General features: G+C 41.8%; 1 protein-coding gene across 8 annotated transcripts in view; it reads left to right on the top strand.

Moving 5' to 3' along the window:
• The window catches only part of EPM2A (EPM2A glucan phosphatase, laforin), a 92157-nt gene that overhangs the window by 58416 nt on the left and 17893 nt on the right, over window positions 1–15848 (top strand). For 6 of the 8 annotated variants that reach the window (XM_074948554.1, XM_074948559.1, XM_074948558.1 and 3 more), the window contains one exon: window positions 1403–1577. In XM_074948554.1, the coding sequence (XP_074804655.1) occupies window positions 1403–1577 (175 nt within the window). Of the gene's footprint in view, window positions 1–819; window positions 909–1402; window positions 1578–15848 lie in introns of those variants that run through there. The other 2 variants (XM_074948561.1, XM_074948560.1) reach the window with 2 other exon arrangements.

The following is a 15848-nucleotide window of genomic DNA, read 5'->3' as shown; positions in this document are numbered from 1 at the left end:
AACCTGGTGCGTTGTCTAGTCTAGATTTCTTTACCATGTGGGGAGCTGAACTGACGATAGCAACAGTGGAAAATTTTAGGAAAAATCTCTTATTGTAGATGAGGCCTTCTTTTAGGTACTAGCGATGTCCTCAAAAGTTGCAGGGGAAATGCAGAGCATTGAACTCGGGTATTAGTAGAGAAGAGACATACATTTGAAAAACAAACTGTTTCATCTATCTATTTTGCAACCTTTAAGTGCTTGGAAGTATCCTGGTGATGATTTGGGATCCTCTACAGCGCTTATTATTTCTTCTGTAAAAAGGTTTCAGTGATGGTGGTTGCTAAGCTTTTATTTTGTGGTTGTGCCTAAGGCCAGTCAGATTGGGTGATACGAATTGTATTATGCTGGGTGTTCTGCAAACATATAGTAAATGGGAGCAACCCCACCTGGACTGTCCCCTTTCTTCAGGCTGAGGCACAGCAACCAAACCTGCCCCAATTTTGCCTTTCAATATTCCCAGTAAATCCAATGTAGGCTCTCTTGATTAAATAATACCCCCCCTCCTGCTTGGGGCTGGTTTATTACCAAAACACAGTTCATTGAATCCCCAGCAAAATCTCAGAGGTATTCCATGTCCCACACACAGTCCAAGCAGTCATTGCAATTCAAGACATCTTGTCCCTGGATGCCCCACATACCATGCACTGGCACCTTCGGCCATGCCCAGACTCTGTCAATCCTCTCCTGTTCTTGTACCAGGACAGCAACCACAGGTCTTCTAACAAGAGTGCAACCTTGCTCTTCCAGGAGGAACCCCACAGCTGCTCTGCTGGGAGAGCATCTTTACCAGGGGAGCATCGGTCACTCCCCATGGGCTTCTCATGATTTCTCTGGGTCCAGGGCTCCAGCCCTGGAGATGTCAGTGAGTAAGCCCCTCCAATGGTTCTCCTACCTTCAGCTCTCTCTGGCCCTTGGCTCCAGCTCTCTGGCTTAAAGCTAGCAGGCAACTCCCTCTGCTGCTCCTCCCATCTTCAGCCTCCTCCCCTCTCTGGTTTGGGATGTCAGTGTGAAAGCCCCTCTTGCTGCTCTCCTTGCTTTCAGCCTTTCCCCAGGAAACACCTTCTGGCTCTGGCAGTTCTCATCTGCCCTTCCTGACTTTCACTCAGGCAGCTCTGATTCACTGTCTCTGATTCTCCCTTTTTCTTTATAGCATCAGGTGCTTCCCAACCCTCTTACTTGGGCAAGTGGAAGCACCTGTTCTGGCAGAGGAGAGCTAGATCTACTTCATTTATGAGGCCAGCAACCCTGCAACACAGTCCCTGTTCCAAAGACCTTAAATTCATATTTAAATTCACATCTACTTTGATTCCATGTAAACAGTGTTGATTCACAAGCTGTTATGTTGCTGCTTCTGTTTCAGGTAATGGGCCCCATCATGACCGCTGCTGTGTCTACAATGAAAGCAACTTGGTAGATGGAGTTTACTGCTTGCCAATAGGACACTGGATCGAAGTCTCTGGACACACTGATGAGATGAAACACACAACTGACTTCTATTTTAATATTGCTGGCCATCAAGCCATTCACTATTCCAGGTAAAAAACAAACAATGAGAATTCTCAAGGGCTCGTTCAATCCAGGCAGCTAAAGAGGAAATCTGTACTGAAAGGATGGATAGAGACTTAGACCATATGGTGGCAAACGGGAATTTGTGTGGAACAGAAAGTAACGACCCATTCACATACACAGAGAAGCAACTCAGAAGGCTAAATTTACAGTCCCTCAGTAAAGCTTAATGTAAATTAACTGCCCCATAGCAGGTAAAAATCAGATATGTCTGCATAATGGAGAGATTTTGAGTTCAAGCCTACTTTCATTGAAGTCAGTGGCAAACTCCCACAGAGTGAGAGTACTGATCAGTAATTTAAGGTTAAAAACTTTACAGAGCTGTCCAAAACCAAGCATAACAAATCCAGAAAACTCACAGTTAAGGTTATACTTAAAAGAAACCCAAATATGTTAAGTATGAGAATGCACAATTAAGGCACCCAAACAACCTTAACGTTGCAATGTAGTGATGCCGAGCAAATGAAAGGAGAAGCAATTTCATTGCAAACACTGTGTGTGCATTTCAGGTGGCATCCTGTTAGCTATGACAAATGGTCACCCCTCCCCCACAAAGTGTGAGGGTCCACTGTTCCAGAGCACAAGCTACCTTTGTGGATTTGCCGCAAGGAATTCCTCTCTTAGAGATCTGCAGGTGGCCACATGGAGCTCTGTAGGTATTTTTACTAAGCATTACCCCCTTATGCAAGCTTCAGCCAGAGGTTTCCTTTGGAGCAGCGGGTCTGTGATCTGTGATGCAGCATAGTTCTTCACACCTTCCTCCTCGATGTGATACAGTTTGTGAGTCACACACAGTGAATACTCATAGGGACCTGCACTTGAAGAAGAAAGAAAGGTTTCTTACTTTATAGTATCTGGAGTTCTTCAAGATGTGTGGTCCCTATATGTATTCCATGACTCGCCCTCCTTCCTCTCTGCTTTGGAACCTTACTATAATCCACAATACAGTAAGAACCGGAGAGGCAGGCAGGCAGGCAGTCCGTGCCGCCTCTTTTGTCCCCAGTTTGGAGCATGAGCAGGCACAGGGCACAGGCACAGACCAGCGGACACTGCTAGTGAAAAATCTTTCAGTCTCAGGCACATGGAGCACACCCATAGTGAGTGCTGAGAGGGACCACACATCTCAAAGAACTCCAGTTACTTGAGGTGAGTAACCTTTCTTCATGAAAAAATGTTTTTATTCAGAATATCTGCTCCTTGTTTATCTTTGACGTCTGTTGGTTTAATCTGATGGGGGAAAATATTTTTACCACTCTGTGCATTACAGAGCTAATAAAGCTATGGAAGAGTGAACATGGTTCTGTAAAGCCTCAGACAACATCCAGAAATTTTTTTCAGCTGAGCTGTGATTGCAGTATTTTTACTAATGGTGATAACTGGAGAGGCAGAAAAAACATAACCTGATTTTTAGTGTCAGGTTGAATTTGGGGAAAAAGTGAATGTTTGATTTTTAAATGAGCAGATGAGATAGGGAAGTCACTGAGCAAGACTAGTCATGGAGCCCCACCATTATTTGGCAGGGGCAGGCAGGGCTTTATAGGCATTATATGTACTTTAAATACCATGGAGTTATTTCAGTCAGTGTAGAATATAAGTGAAGGTTCTGCCCAGTTAAAATATTAAACAAGTAGCGACACAGTCGTGGTTATTTGGAAGTGTCATGCAGATAAAATCTTTTCAATTTAAAGAATAATATGTACTACTACTATCACCAAAGTTACCTGTTGTAAATATCAATGAACTTTTTTTATTTCAAAATGTGCTTGAAAGGGAATGGTTCAATACTTCTCTCTTTCAGGGCTGGTTCCCTCCCACAGCCAAAGGCAGCAGCCCTACGACACTATAATGAAACATCACCAGGCCCACCATGGACTTGGGCTGCTGCTGGAGGGAGCCGAGCCGGTGACATGGCAGAGAGCGTAGGAAAGGGGCGCTGGGACCCCAAAAGTTATGGTGGCCGCACATGTGGCCGCGTTGTGGTGACCATCTGCGGCTACCGTGGCCACACTTGAGAATCACTGCTGTAGAGCAACAGCATCAGTAACAGGACTAAGAAATAATGAGCTACAGAGCAAAAGAGTCACCCCTTCCACTGCAAGTGAAAAAAAACCATAAAAATCCAAGACCCAGGTTCTCATTAAAAATAAGGAACAAGATTGGGGTAGTTGTAAAAGGTCACTAAGGACCTGCTCCTTCCCCATTTAAGTTAATAGGTGCTTTGCTAGTGATTTTAAGGGAGAAGAATGGGATGTGAATGATACAAAACAAGCCAATAATTTTAGCGAATCATTTATAAATTAAATTCAAAAAAGTAATTTAAACCATATTTGTGATACAAAAATCATCCAGAGCCAGGACATTTGAAGTGAAGGCTTGATGAAATTTGAGCTTTATCTAATTATTGTGAGCCACAATCTTAAACTTGTTTACATCTGTTCTCTTGTTTACTTAACAATAGAAATAACCTTTTATAGAATAGTTTAAAAAGTCACTTTATTTATGTGTGCCATGTATATCTGCGTTTGGTGTCATATCAATTTGTCTCCCTCATCTGGAGATGTATGATGACATTACTGATATCTGCTGTCAGGGAGAGAGATTAAATGCAGGAGATAGTTTTTAAACAATTTATAACGTAGTTATTTTAAGAAATACGTGTGTGTGTGCATGGGAGGAATGAGAAAGATGACCACATTATGGGAACAGAACCTTATCTGTATATGCTGGGCTCATTTATTTAGATGTCTTTAAAATTGTGCCTATCCCCAGCTATGATGCATGAACAAAATTTTGTTCCAAACACATACAAATCAAAATTGGATTCTCACCAATGAAAGACCTTCCCTAACCTACCCAAATTGAAACTCTCCTTTCTCATTAACTTCCCACTGTCAGCCTTTTCCCACAGAGCCTAGGGGCTTGTCTTCACAAACAGTTAGTTCACAGCAAGCTGGGGTGTGAATCTGCCCCCAACTAGCCTGCCACAGTCTAACCATTCATGTGGCCCCTGCTGACATGCATTAATAATCTGCTAATGTGCTTTGATCTAGACCTGTGTCGAAGAGGACTCGATCAAAGCTCTAAATCTCCCTCCTCATTAACTTCCCGCAGGCCCCCCGCACAAAGCCTCGCTAAATAGATAGGCATTGCAGTGTGGCTTGAAGGTAAGCAAATTCAGACTGGGGGAGAGAGAAAACAAGTTTCAGAGACAAGGGATCCCCTCACTGAGAACACCTTGTCCTCAACTTCCTCAGGTGTAAACCTGAGGACTGCTAGCTCAGATAACTCAGCTGATTTCAACTTCTGTGGTGTTGCACAAGCAGTCTAACAGTTTCTAAGATAAGCAAGGCCCAACCTTTTTATAGATTGAAACCAGCTCCTTGAATTGCAACCAGAAATGTATGGGAAGCCAGTGCAGGTCAAGGGGCATAGGTGTAATATGCTGCCTGAGGGAAGTACTGTTGAAGAAGCAGGGAGCTGTATTCTGTACTTTCTGACATTTCTGACTGGTCTTCAAGTGTTGTTCCATGGAGAACACATTGCAATAAGACTCGGAGTTGACAAAAGATATAAGGGAAGGGGGGTGTGGGGGTGGGTGGGGAGTCTCCATCTAGAAAAACAAGTCATAAATGGAAAAGGGCACTGTTGGCTACTGCCCCTTCCCACCAGCCCCTGATATTGGTTAGACGTTGGGACAACCAGTCAACTTCAACATCTGGATCTGATTAACTAGAAAGGTCAGTCAGAGGAGGTTGCTCAAGAGCAATGGAGGAAACTCTTCTGGCGTTTAGGACCTAAATTTGCACCTTCTGCGTGACAGTGCATTGCCTTGCCACTAAACTACTGGCTAGTTTCATTATAATGCCTGCTCTAACCATCCTTTAACTTTAGTATACTATATGTGTACACGATATGTATGGATGCATAAACATACAGTTATAGTTGGCATGGACGGATTAGATTTTTATTGGTAAATGTCAATTTCACCATATGCACACAAACGAAAAAATATTTCCATTTAGTCTCAATTTACAGATAAGCAAAATAAGAAACATGCTACTTAAGAACTTATTAGAGTTTGATTTAAGGATATTTACTTTGTGTATCTTGACATGACGTTGACAGTTTGTGTTTTAATTATTATAAAGCTTTCACTTTGCATCTACTGTCATTAAATAATTGTCTGACACCCCCCCAATTTCCCACAACTGTGAAAATATAAACAGATAAAAAAATTGAAAAAAAAATACATAAATCCCATACTTTTGTGCTACTGTGAACATTTAAAAATGCTTAAAAATAAACATTGATATTATCATTTAATTCTGCCAAGCCTAGTTATAGTTGTTAAATAACATTCACAGGCTACTGAAAATTTAAGAATAAGACCAATTTTAATTCTAATACTGCATAACAAAAATATATAAATAACAAAATACAATTAAAAATAATTTCAGAGAAACTATTTAAGGATAGTAGTTTCTATTTTGATACCACCTTATACCTGACTGATGTTGAAACAATTCTAAACATTATTTAAGCCTTACAACATTCCTGTGAAGCAGCTTGTTTGACAGATGAATGAAAGTGGGCAAGCCACTTATTTTGTTTTCTGAATGCAAACAAGAAGTGCTTATCCACATAGCCCTAGACTTGTCCACTGTCACATAGCAAGTCAGTGTCAGAATGGGGAAGGAAGTTGGGACTCCTGGCTCTCAGTCCTGTACTCTAGACACACTTCTGGTGAATACCACAATTATAAGCAGTCTGGTACTACAGAGCAGATATTATAATTTTGATTGACTAGAAGATCATAGGGCAATTTGGTTTAGGATTGTCCAGTGGTGGAGTAATTTCAGAGTAGGATTTTTGCTTGACTCTCATCAGTTGTTAAACTACCATTATTATCATTATCTGCATTATGTCTTCTATTAAACCTGAAGAATGGCCACTCTCTAGTACTCTGTCAGATTTATTGTGTACTGTGGTATCAGTGGGACAGAAAATATTTTCTAGACATTGGCGTGACACGGTGGAATTAACTACCAAAGAATGATAGATTGTCTGTATAAACATGATGAAATGGGAGAAAAACGGTTGTGACAGCAAATGGGTCTGTTTAAAAACCTTGCCAACTTTGGCAGCCATTAATTATTTTTTTATGTCAAGGTATTTATTAAGTGATAGCCATCAGTATGATTAATGTTCACCTGGTTTGGGGGTATTTTGTTTTCCTTTCTCCTCTTTCCAGGAAAGTACCATGTATGTTGCTTGCATTATTCATATATTCGTAGTCCAGTAAACCTGAGATTTTATATTGGGATTTTGCCTACCTTTGGACATGGAGCAGTTGGAATTATTCTTGATGTACAACAGGAATTTTTTCCAATGACATTTCATGATTTATTTTGTGTAATTGCACTGGTACGTGAGGTAGTATCATTTATTGGACCAGCTTCTGTTGGTGAGCAAGACAAGTCGTCGAGACACATTGAAAATAGCTGATAGTCAGCTCAGCTGAACTAGAAGTGGTGGTATTGGGGGAAGGAAAAGATGCATAGGATTGTATTAAAAATAATGCTTCTATTTCACAGAAGCAGCTGGCTATTTGTACAGCACCAGCAGTATGCTGGGTGCTTGACAGACAGATACGAAGGCAAGGCCTTTGCTAAAAAGAGCTTACAATCTAACCACGCAATCTACAACCCCAGGAGTAGGGAATGGGCAGTAACAATGTAAAATGAGTGAGCGATGAAGTTTAGCACCCCTCCTCGTAGTTTCCTGTTTTGTTTTGTTTTTTGTTTGGATTTTGTTCTGCTGTATGTGTGTGTGAAAGGGAACTGGCTATCTGATTGAGTAGATTAACTAGGCTATGTCTACACTGCAGAGTTTTGTTCCCAAAAGTTATGCCACTTTAGTTAAAGCGTTTTAATTAAACTGCTGTTGCATGTCCATGCTATGCTCCTTGTGTCAACAGAGCGCATCCACACTAGCAGCACTTGCATCGACACAGAGAGCAGTGCACTGTGGGTAGCTATCCCACTTTGCAGCTGGCTGCAGGGTGCTTTGGGAAGGGTTTGCAGTGCTTCATGGGGCAGGTACTGTGTCACGTGATGCAGGTTTCTCAATTCCATGGTTCCATGGACATCCTACTAGATCTTTACTTGCCAAAGGCAGCTCCCAGCAAAGCGTATATTGGCAGGCCAGTCCTTGCCTACAGACAGCCCCCCAACCTGAAGCAAATACTCACCAGCAACCACATACCACACAACAGAACCACTAACCCAGGAACCTATCCTTGCAACAAAACTCGTTGCCAACTGTGCCCACATATCTATTCAGGGGACACCATCACAGGGCCTAATAACATCAGCCACACTATCAGAGGCTCGTTCACCTGCACATCCACCAATGTGATATATGCCATCATGTGCCAGCAATGCCCCTCTGCCATGTACATTGGTGAAACTGGACAGTCTCTACGTAAAAGAATAAATGGACACAAATCAGATGTCAAGAATTATAACATTCATAAACCAGTCGGAGAACACTTCAGTCTCTCTGGTCACGCGATTACAGACATGAAAGTTGCAATTCTTCAACAAAAAAACTTCAAATCCAGCGAGAAACTGTTGAATTGGAATTCATTTGCAAATTGGATACAATTAACTTAGGCTTGAATAGAGACTGGGAGTGGCTAAGTCATTATGCAAGGTAACCTATTTCCCCTTGTTTTTTCCTAATTCCCCCCTCCCCCCCCAGACGTTCTTGTTAAACCCTGGATTTGTGCTGGAAATGGCCCACCTTGTTTATCATACACATTGTAAGGAGAGTGGTCACTTTAGATAAGCTATTACCAGCAGGAGAGTGGGTTTGTGTGTGTGGGGGGGGGGGTGAGAAAACCTGGATTTGTGCTGGAAATGGCCCAGCTTGATTATCATACACACTGTAAGGAGAGTGATCACTTTAGATAAGCTATTGCCAGCAGGAGAGTGGGGTGGGGGGTACATGCTTTGTGTGTATAAAAGATCTTCTACACTTTCCACAGTATGCATCCGATGAAGTGAGCTGTAGCTCACGAAAGCTTATGCTCAAATAAATTGGTTAGTCTCTAAGGTGCCACAAGTACTCCTTTTCTACTGGCTTCTTTGTTACTTTAATTGCCTATTCATTTCTTTAAGTAGCCTGTTGCTTGTTTTGGGGCTTTCTGGCGGGGAGGGAAAATTTCTGCTTTAACAAGCTTGTATTGGCTTTTTTGCGTATGTAATTGCCCATTCATTTAAATTAAGTAGCCTGTTGCTTTTCTTTAAGTAGCTTTGTCATTGAAGTGTGTGGCTTGTTTTTGCCTTGGTGAGTGGCAGAAGGTGGTACCTCTGAAATGGGATTGGCTTGGTTTGGGCTTGCTCTGAAAAGGCAGTGTAGCTTTTATTATCTTGTAGATCTGGGAGCAAGAGGAGAAAGACAGAGGCCTTGTCTACACTGCCACTTTACAGCACTGCAACTTTCTTGCTCAGGGGGTGTGAAAAAAACACCCCCCTGAGTGCTGCAAGTTTCTGCGCTGTAAAGTGGCAGTGTAGACAGTGCACCAGCGCTGGGACCCGCACTCCTAGAGCTGGTAGCTATTCCCCCCATGGGGGTGGGTTTTTTACAGCGCTGGGAGAGCTCTCTCCCAATGCTGGTGCCACGACTCCATAGCCACTACACTACACTACACAGCCACGTTAAAGCGCTGTGAGAGTGAAGAGTTTTGTTGCCAAAAGTGACATTGCAGTGTGTACACCTCCACTCTTTTGTCGCCAAAAGCTGCCTTTTGCTGACAAAACTCTGCAGTGTAGACAAGGCCTTCGAGAGATGGTTGTGAGTGAGTCAGGGTAGAATGATCTCCCCTCCGTAAAACCACAGTGAGCTGAGATTGGCTGGTGATGTCAAAATGGATATTTTCCTAAATTAGCTGCCAATGTGTAACAGTTGCTTAAAAACATTGCTGCTCTTTGAAATGGAAATTCACATAGCTGTGTTGCTGCATAAGATCTCCTTATTTCTTAAGGAAAATAGACACTGATACCATTTCTTCAGGGAAAAAAGGAGAGGCAAGAACAGGAACCCTCTTGGCAAGGAAACTGCAGGTGTAAACAAACTGATTTGCACTGTTTTCACCCTGTGGGCTGTCAAAAGGCAACTGTTGATGGTCCAATGAATCAAATATTAGGTGAGATACCACAGTTAGAGGGAAAATTGGGTTTGGTCATTACTCTTGTAGTTTCTACTTTCCTCTTTCTTTGTTAGTTGTCTCTCTGTTCCTTACTCTATTTTTCTTCTGATTGTTTGTTTTTTCCCTTTTTCCTGCCATTTTTATTCTTTAAGGTCCAAGCTGTCAGAGACAGAGTAGCCTTGTGCTGCTATACAGAAGCAGTTTGCCTACATTGCCAGCTGTGAATGAAATTGATTACGATTCCAAAATCGGACTCATTTTCACTCACAGCCAGCACTGTGGGGAAAGTGCTTCAAGGCTAGAATGCAGGACTATTCTTTCTTGGAAACTGATCGACAGCAATCAACAAGCTGATATGATTACAAACTGACTTAGTTTTTTTGCTATGATGTTTTTGTTAGGTGCACTGTATTTCTGAAACAGGTATCTTCTAAATTACAGAAGCCCAGATTCATAAAGGGAAATAGGTGTTGCAACACTCAGCGTTGCAATGCTTAACTTTTAAGTGCCTAGAAAATGACTCGAACAAAAAATGGGATCTGCAAAGCCTGAATTAGGTGCCCAGACTTCCTGTAAAAAGAATGGGAAGAGATAGGCATCTAAGAATCATCCAAAAAAGCCAGCATGCTAGATGGGGAGCCACCTAACAAGCTGATGAGAGGGGTGAATCCTAAACCCTGCCCCTCTCTGCTTCCATCACAGCCAGGAGCCGATCTCCTGGAGTCAGCTGTGTAGGCACCTAAGCCATTTCTTGTGCACACGCCCAACTCTATCCAAAAGAGCCCAGCGGGAGAGGAGGAGGGAACACCCCTGTTATTCCCTGGTTTGTAGACTATGCTGAGGCTTAGGCAGGTGATAGGTGTCTGGATGTCTTGGGGGAGGAAGCAGTGCTTATGCTCAGAGGTAGAAACTTAGGCCCCTACAGAATTTTTACAGCAAAAATTTAGGTGCCAAGATAAGTTTAGGCATCTACAGTATTGGGCAGCAACTGAATGGGGCGGGGGGGGGGGTTGTGGATCTCAATAGTACCTTCAACTGGGCTTTAGGCACTTCAGTTCCTTTGTGGTTCTGACCCAAAATGCCCTACATAAAATAAGCAAACATTGCTTAGCTATTGTAACTATAGAACTAGAGTAGAGAATATCTCTAAAAACTGGTGAACTACAGCTAACCTGCAAAATTTCCCTCATGCCTTATTTCAGAGTAACAGCCGTGTTAGTCTGTATTCACAAAAAGAAAAGGAGTACTTGTGGCACCTTAGAGACTAACCAATTTATTTGAGCATAAGCTTTCGTGAGCTACAGCTCACTTCATCGGATGCATCCGATGCATCACGAAAGCTTATGCTCAAATAAATTGGTTAGTCTCTAAGGTGCCACAAGTACTCCTTTTCTTTTTCCTCCTGCCTTAGGAATTTATAAAACAGACAACAAATATAGATTCAGGTTTGCAGCTTAAAAACCCTTGATGTTTGAAAGATGAATTCAACAAGGTTCCTCTGTGTAAAAAAGTATGAAGGATCATATTTTAACTGTAAACAAAAAAGCTATTAGATATGAAACCTGAATATCTCCTTTAGTTTCCCTGAAGTTTAGTTTCAGAAACATTACTGTTTTATTTCCTGAGAATAAATAAATATTACAGAGTTGCTGCTATATTTGCTAGAGTTTTGTTTTATTTCTGCAGAAGAAAACAAAACAAAACAGATGAACTGCTGCTGTCTTCCTAGAGAACATGGAAAAGGGCTCTAACTGAAAATCTTTCATTTTTTGCTTTAATGCTGTGCAGTGGAAAATTTCATTTCAGATTCAAGGAGTTAGGTGCATAACTCTTATTATTGTGAAAGTCCTCAGTGAACCATGACAAAAATTGAGCAGAGTGTCATGCAGGTTGCCAATCTATGTGAAATATGGATTTCAAATCCTTTTTATTAATGGGTGGAAAAACCCAGACCAAAAAGAGTTGCAAATTAGAATGAAATGTCTTAGGGTACTTTTTTTATTTTTATTTTTTTTCCTGTGGTAAGGCTGCATAATTTGAAAATGATTATAAACATCCAGGGAGAAAAAACGGAGAAGAGGGAGGAAATGCAATGAAAGCATGAATTTAATTTTTAATGTGGCGAAAAGTGAAATGCAAATAAGATTGTGAAAGTGATAAATGTTAGTAGTTGTAGTTCTTTTTAAGTGTGCTCTTTAAGGGTGAAATTTACCCCTTCAAACACACAGCCCAAGTATTTGGACTTTGTACAGGTGTTGAGTGAGGAGGGAAGGAGGAGCAGTGAGATAGCCACATTCACCCATAGAGTCTGTTGGTGGGTGTGGCCATGAACTGACTCTCTGCCCTGCAGTTTTGGGCCACTGGATATGTGTATCTCTAGCCAACCCCAAAACTGGCATATTCAGAGCCTTTGTGGGAAAATACCTTGCTCTCCACCAGGTAGGGTGTGCAGAGTTTCCCAGTGTGCTGCTCCTTTGGTGCCCCCTCCCTCTGTAACAGTCTTCAGAGATGTGGAAAGTCTTATGTGGACCCTTCACATTTGTGTGAATTTCACCATGAGCACAACATAGCACTAAAGAAGGCTAGATCCTTTATTGCTGAACTTACCGTAACGCTGAGGTGCTTCTGTGATGTCCACTTTCCTGATCTACACATGGGGGATTGAACCAGGGATCTCTAGAGCTGAAAGCCTCAGTTGCCACAGTTTGAGCTATGGATCCAGGGCACTGTAGTTGTGGGCTGTAACAACTCATATCCTTTATGGTTAGCCCAGAGAGGCATTTTCACCACTCTCCAGTGGGTAACATTTCCACCACAGGAGACAGAGAAAATAACAAACAAACCCAGTTTCCCTACTACACTTGTGGTGTAGGAAGTAAGGCTATCTGTTATCCAGGGCTGAGTAACACTTTACAGAGTTACGATAATAATGTTTGGCAGGGGATCTAGAGGTACTTACATAAACTACAGTCGGTCACTTTTAATACCTTTATCAAAGTGCCCACAGTTTCTATTTCAAAGCAGATGAAATCATAATCCTAGGCAACAAAGTAAATCTAAGTAAAAAGTAGTTTTAAAAAAACCAGACAACCACTCCTCCCTTCCCAGTGCTTGTTAACTTTATGCTCCCATAGAAACAAACTGCTGTAGGCCAGCTTCCTAAAAGTTCTAGTCAAACTAATTATTTTCCCTCCTTGACTTCCAAAGCTTTCTCAGGACTCCATAGTATGATTGTCAGTCCTGGCTGAAAAAGACTAGACACATCTCCTCTTGAGATCTCTCTGCCACTGGAAAAAGCTCTACTCGTTACTGCACTTAGCCCTCTTTGAAGCTAGGACTGAGCCTCCTGCTACTGCTGGGGAAAATTCCCTTCCCATACCACCTCTCAGAGTACATCTCACATTATCTCCCTTCCTACTGCTCCAGTGCCAGAAGAGAGTCATAGATTCCAAGGCCAGAAGAGGCCATTGTGATCATCTAGTCCAGTGGCTCTCAACCTTTCCAGACTACTGCACCCCTTTCAGGAGTCTGATTTGTCTTGTGTACTCCCAAGTTTCACCTCACTTAACTATTTGCTTACAAAATCAGACATAAAAATACAAGTGTCACAGCACACTATTACTGAAACATTGCTTACGTTCTCATTTTTACCATATAATGATAGAATAAATCAATTGGAATATGAATATTGTACTTACACGTCAGTATATAGTATATAGAGCAATATAAACAAATAATTGTCTATGAAATTTCAGTTTGTACTGACTTGGCTAATGCATTTTATGTATAGCCTGTTGTAAAACTAGGTAGATATCTAGATGAGTTGATGTACCCCTGGAAGACCTCTGCGTGCCCCTAAGGGTTCATGTACCTCTGGTTGAGTACCACTGATCTAGTATGACCTCCTGTATAACACAGACCATAGAACTTCCCCAAAATAATTCTTAGAAGTTCTATGGTCTGTGTTATATAGGAGCTCAGGCTAGATCAGAGAATACAAACTGATCCTTCATAAATTGTTCCAAAAGTTAATCACACACTCTGTTAAGAATTTACACCTTACTTCCAGTCTGAATTTGTCTAGCTTCAACTTTCAGCCATTGGATCATGTTATAGCTTTCTCTGCTAGACTGAAGAGTCCATTATTAAATATTTGTTCCTCACGTAGGTACTTACAGACAGTAATCAAGTCACTCCTTAACCTTCTCTTCATTAAGTTAAATAGACTAAGCTCTTTAAGGGAAGAGACAGGGCTCTTCTGTTGCATTGAGCGTGAGTCCTGCAGCCCACCTTTCTCCTCACTGCTGTCTGTCTAGCCCAGAGTTTCAAGACCTGGTAGTGGGAGGGAGCCTGGTGCCTTATTCTCAAACCAATCCTCACAGCTGCAAAAGTACTCATCTTCTCCCTGCAACACACACCACCTGAGGGCCTCCTCTAAGAGTCAGGAGCAAACCACTCAACTCCATCAATTCCACCCCACCTCAAATCCACCAGTCCCTCCCCATATAACCCAGCCCAATACTTCTTAATCCACCATGCTTCCCCCTCCCCGGCACATCATGGAGGCTCCTGTAGGTAGCTTCCCTATGTGACAGCTGCAGTGGTGATGGTGGTAGTGGCATGTAGGACATTTTATGGCCTCTGGCTATGGAATAGCTAGTTGGGTATCCAGTCATCTCTGGTGATAGGCTAGGTGGTAGGTTGGAAAATGGAGTTCTTCAAGTGAGTATTCCCATGAGTGCTGGAAGTGTCGCTCAGGTAGTGCTTAAAAGTATAAAATATGTTTGTTTATTTAAAGTTGAGAGAAGAGTATTTACTCAGAGAATGACGTGTATGGCTGACTGAGGCAGTCCCATGTTAAAGTTCTGGCAGCACACCATCCCTGTCAATATTGCTCTTCCTGGGTTTATAATGTAGCAATGGATTGGTACATTATATACAATTGAAGTGTCCTGCCATCTTGTCCCTATGCCTTGTCCTTGTCCTGCCATCTTGTCCCTATGATTGTCCCTATGATTGTGCTTTGGGATTACCTTGTCTTAGAACTTTTTGGAGTTCTCACTGTGGTCAGATGAGTTTTTTCAGATTTTTTCTATTAGTATTTATAAGGCCTAATGCTCCCATCTGTAATTCTCTAGCATGTCTCTAGCTTTCTTAACAATTCTTACAATTCACTGTGCTGTTATTTTTTAAAAATATGAATAACTAAGACATTTTAACTACAAATAAACCTGTCCGAGGGGTTGCATTTGAGTGACATTAAGTGGGCTTCAGAGTAGCCGCCGTGTTAGTCTGTATTCACAAAAAGAAAAGGAGTACTTGTGGCACCGTAGAGACTAACAAATTTATTTGAGCATAAGCTTTCGTGAGCTACAGCTCACTTCATCAGGTGCATCATGAAAGCCTATGCTCAAATAAATTTGTTAGTCTCTAAGGTGCCACAAGTACTCCTTTTCTTATTAAGTGGGCTATTTCCATCCTCTTCACATACCACAAATTCTGAATGCGCTTCCTCCAGAGAGCTCCAGGCTCTTCATGTCCAGCAGAGACTTTGTCATCTTCATATTTATACACTGGCACTAGCCCACAAAGCCAACTCTCAACCAAAATAAGTTAATTTTCAATTACACAATTTTCGTCTTCAGGGCTTGTCTCTAATGTGTACCCAATGGATCACAGCAGTAGGATTTTGGGGAGTAGCTCATTATTTGGGAAGTTCAGATTTCGAACCAGCCACTGTGAAGTTAACTTAGCACAAAGATGAAATAAGACATTTTCACCAGCAATGCCTGAGTCTTCTGAACTGTTTATGTAAAGTTCACCCTTAGGGGATGAATTTTGTAAGAGGCATTTTGACTTTAAGGGTGCTAGTAGTGGCATCAGTCCCATCGTTAAGCTCTAATGTTAGAAATCCTGGTTCCTGGTGCCAACAGATTCATGGCTCATTTCTATCTGGCTTAGTTAAGCACCCTGTTGTACCTCACATTCATGATTATTAGTTCTAATTCAAAACAAATTTGAATGCTGG

This window comes from Natator depressus, chromosome 3 (assembly GCF_965152275.1).
Source record: "Natator depressus isolate rNatDep1 chromosome 3, rNatDep2.hap1, whole genome shotgun sequence".
NCBI lineage: Eukaryota > Metazoa > Chordata > Testudines > Cheloniidae > Natator > Natator depressus.
The sequence above is the reverse complement of the archived record's forward strand: the minus strand, read 5'-3'. Positions and strand labels throughout refer to the sequence as shown.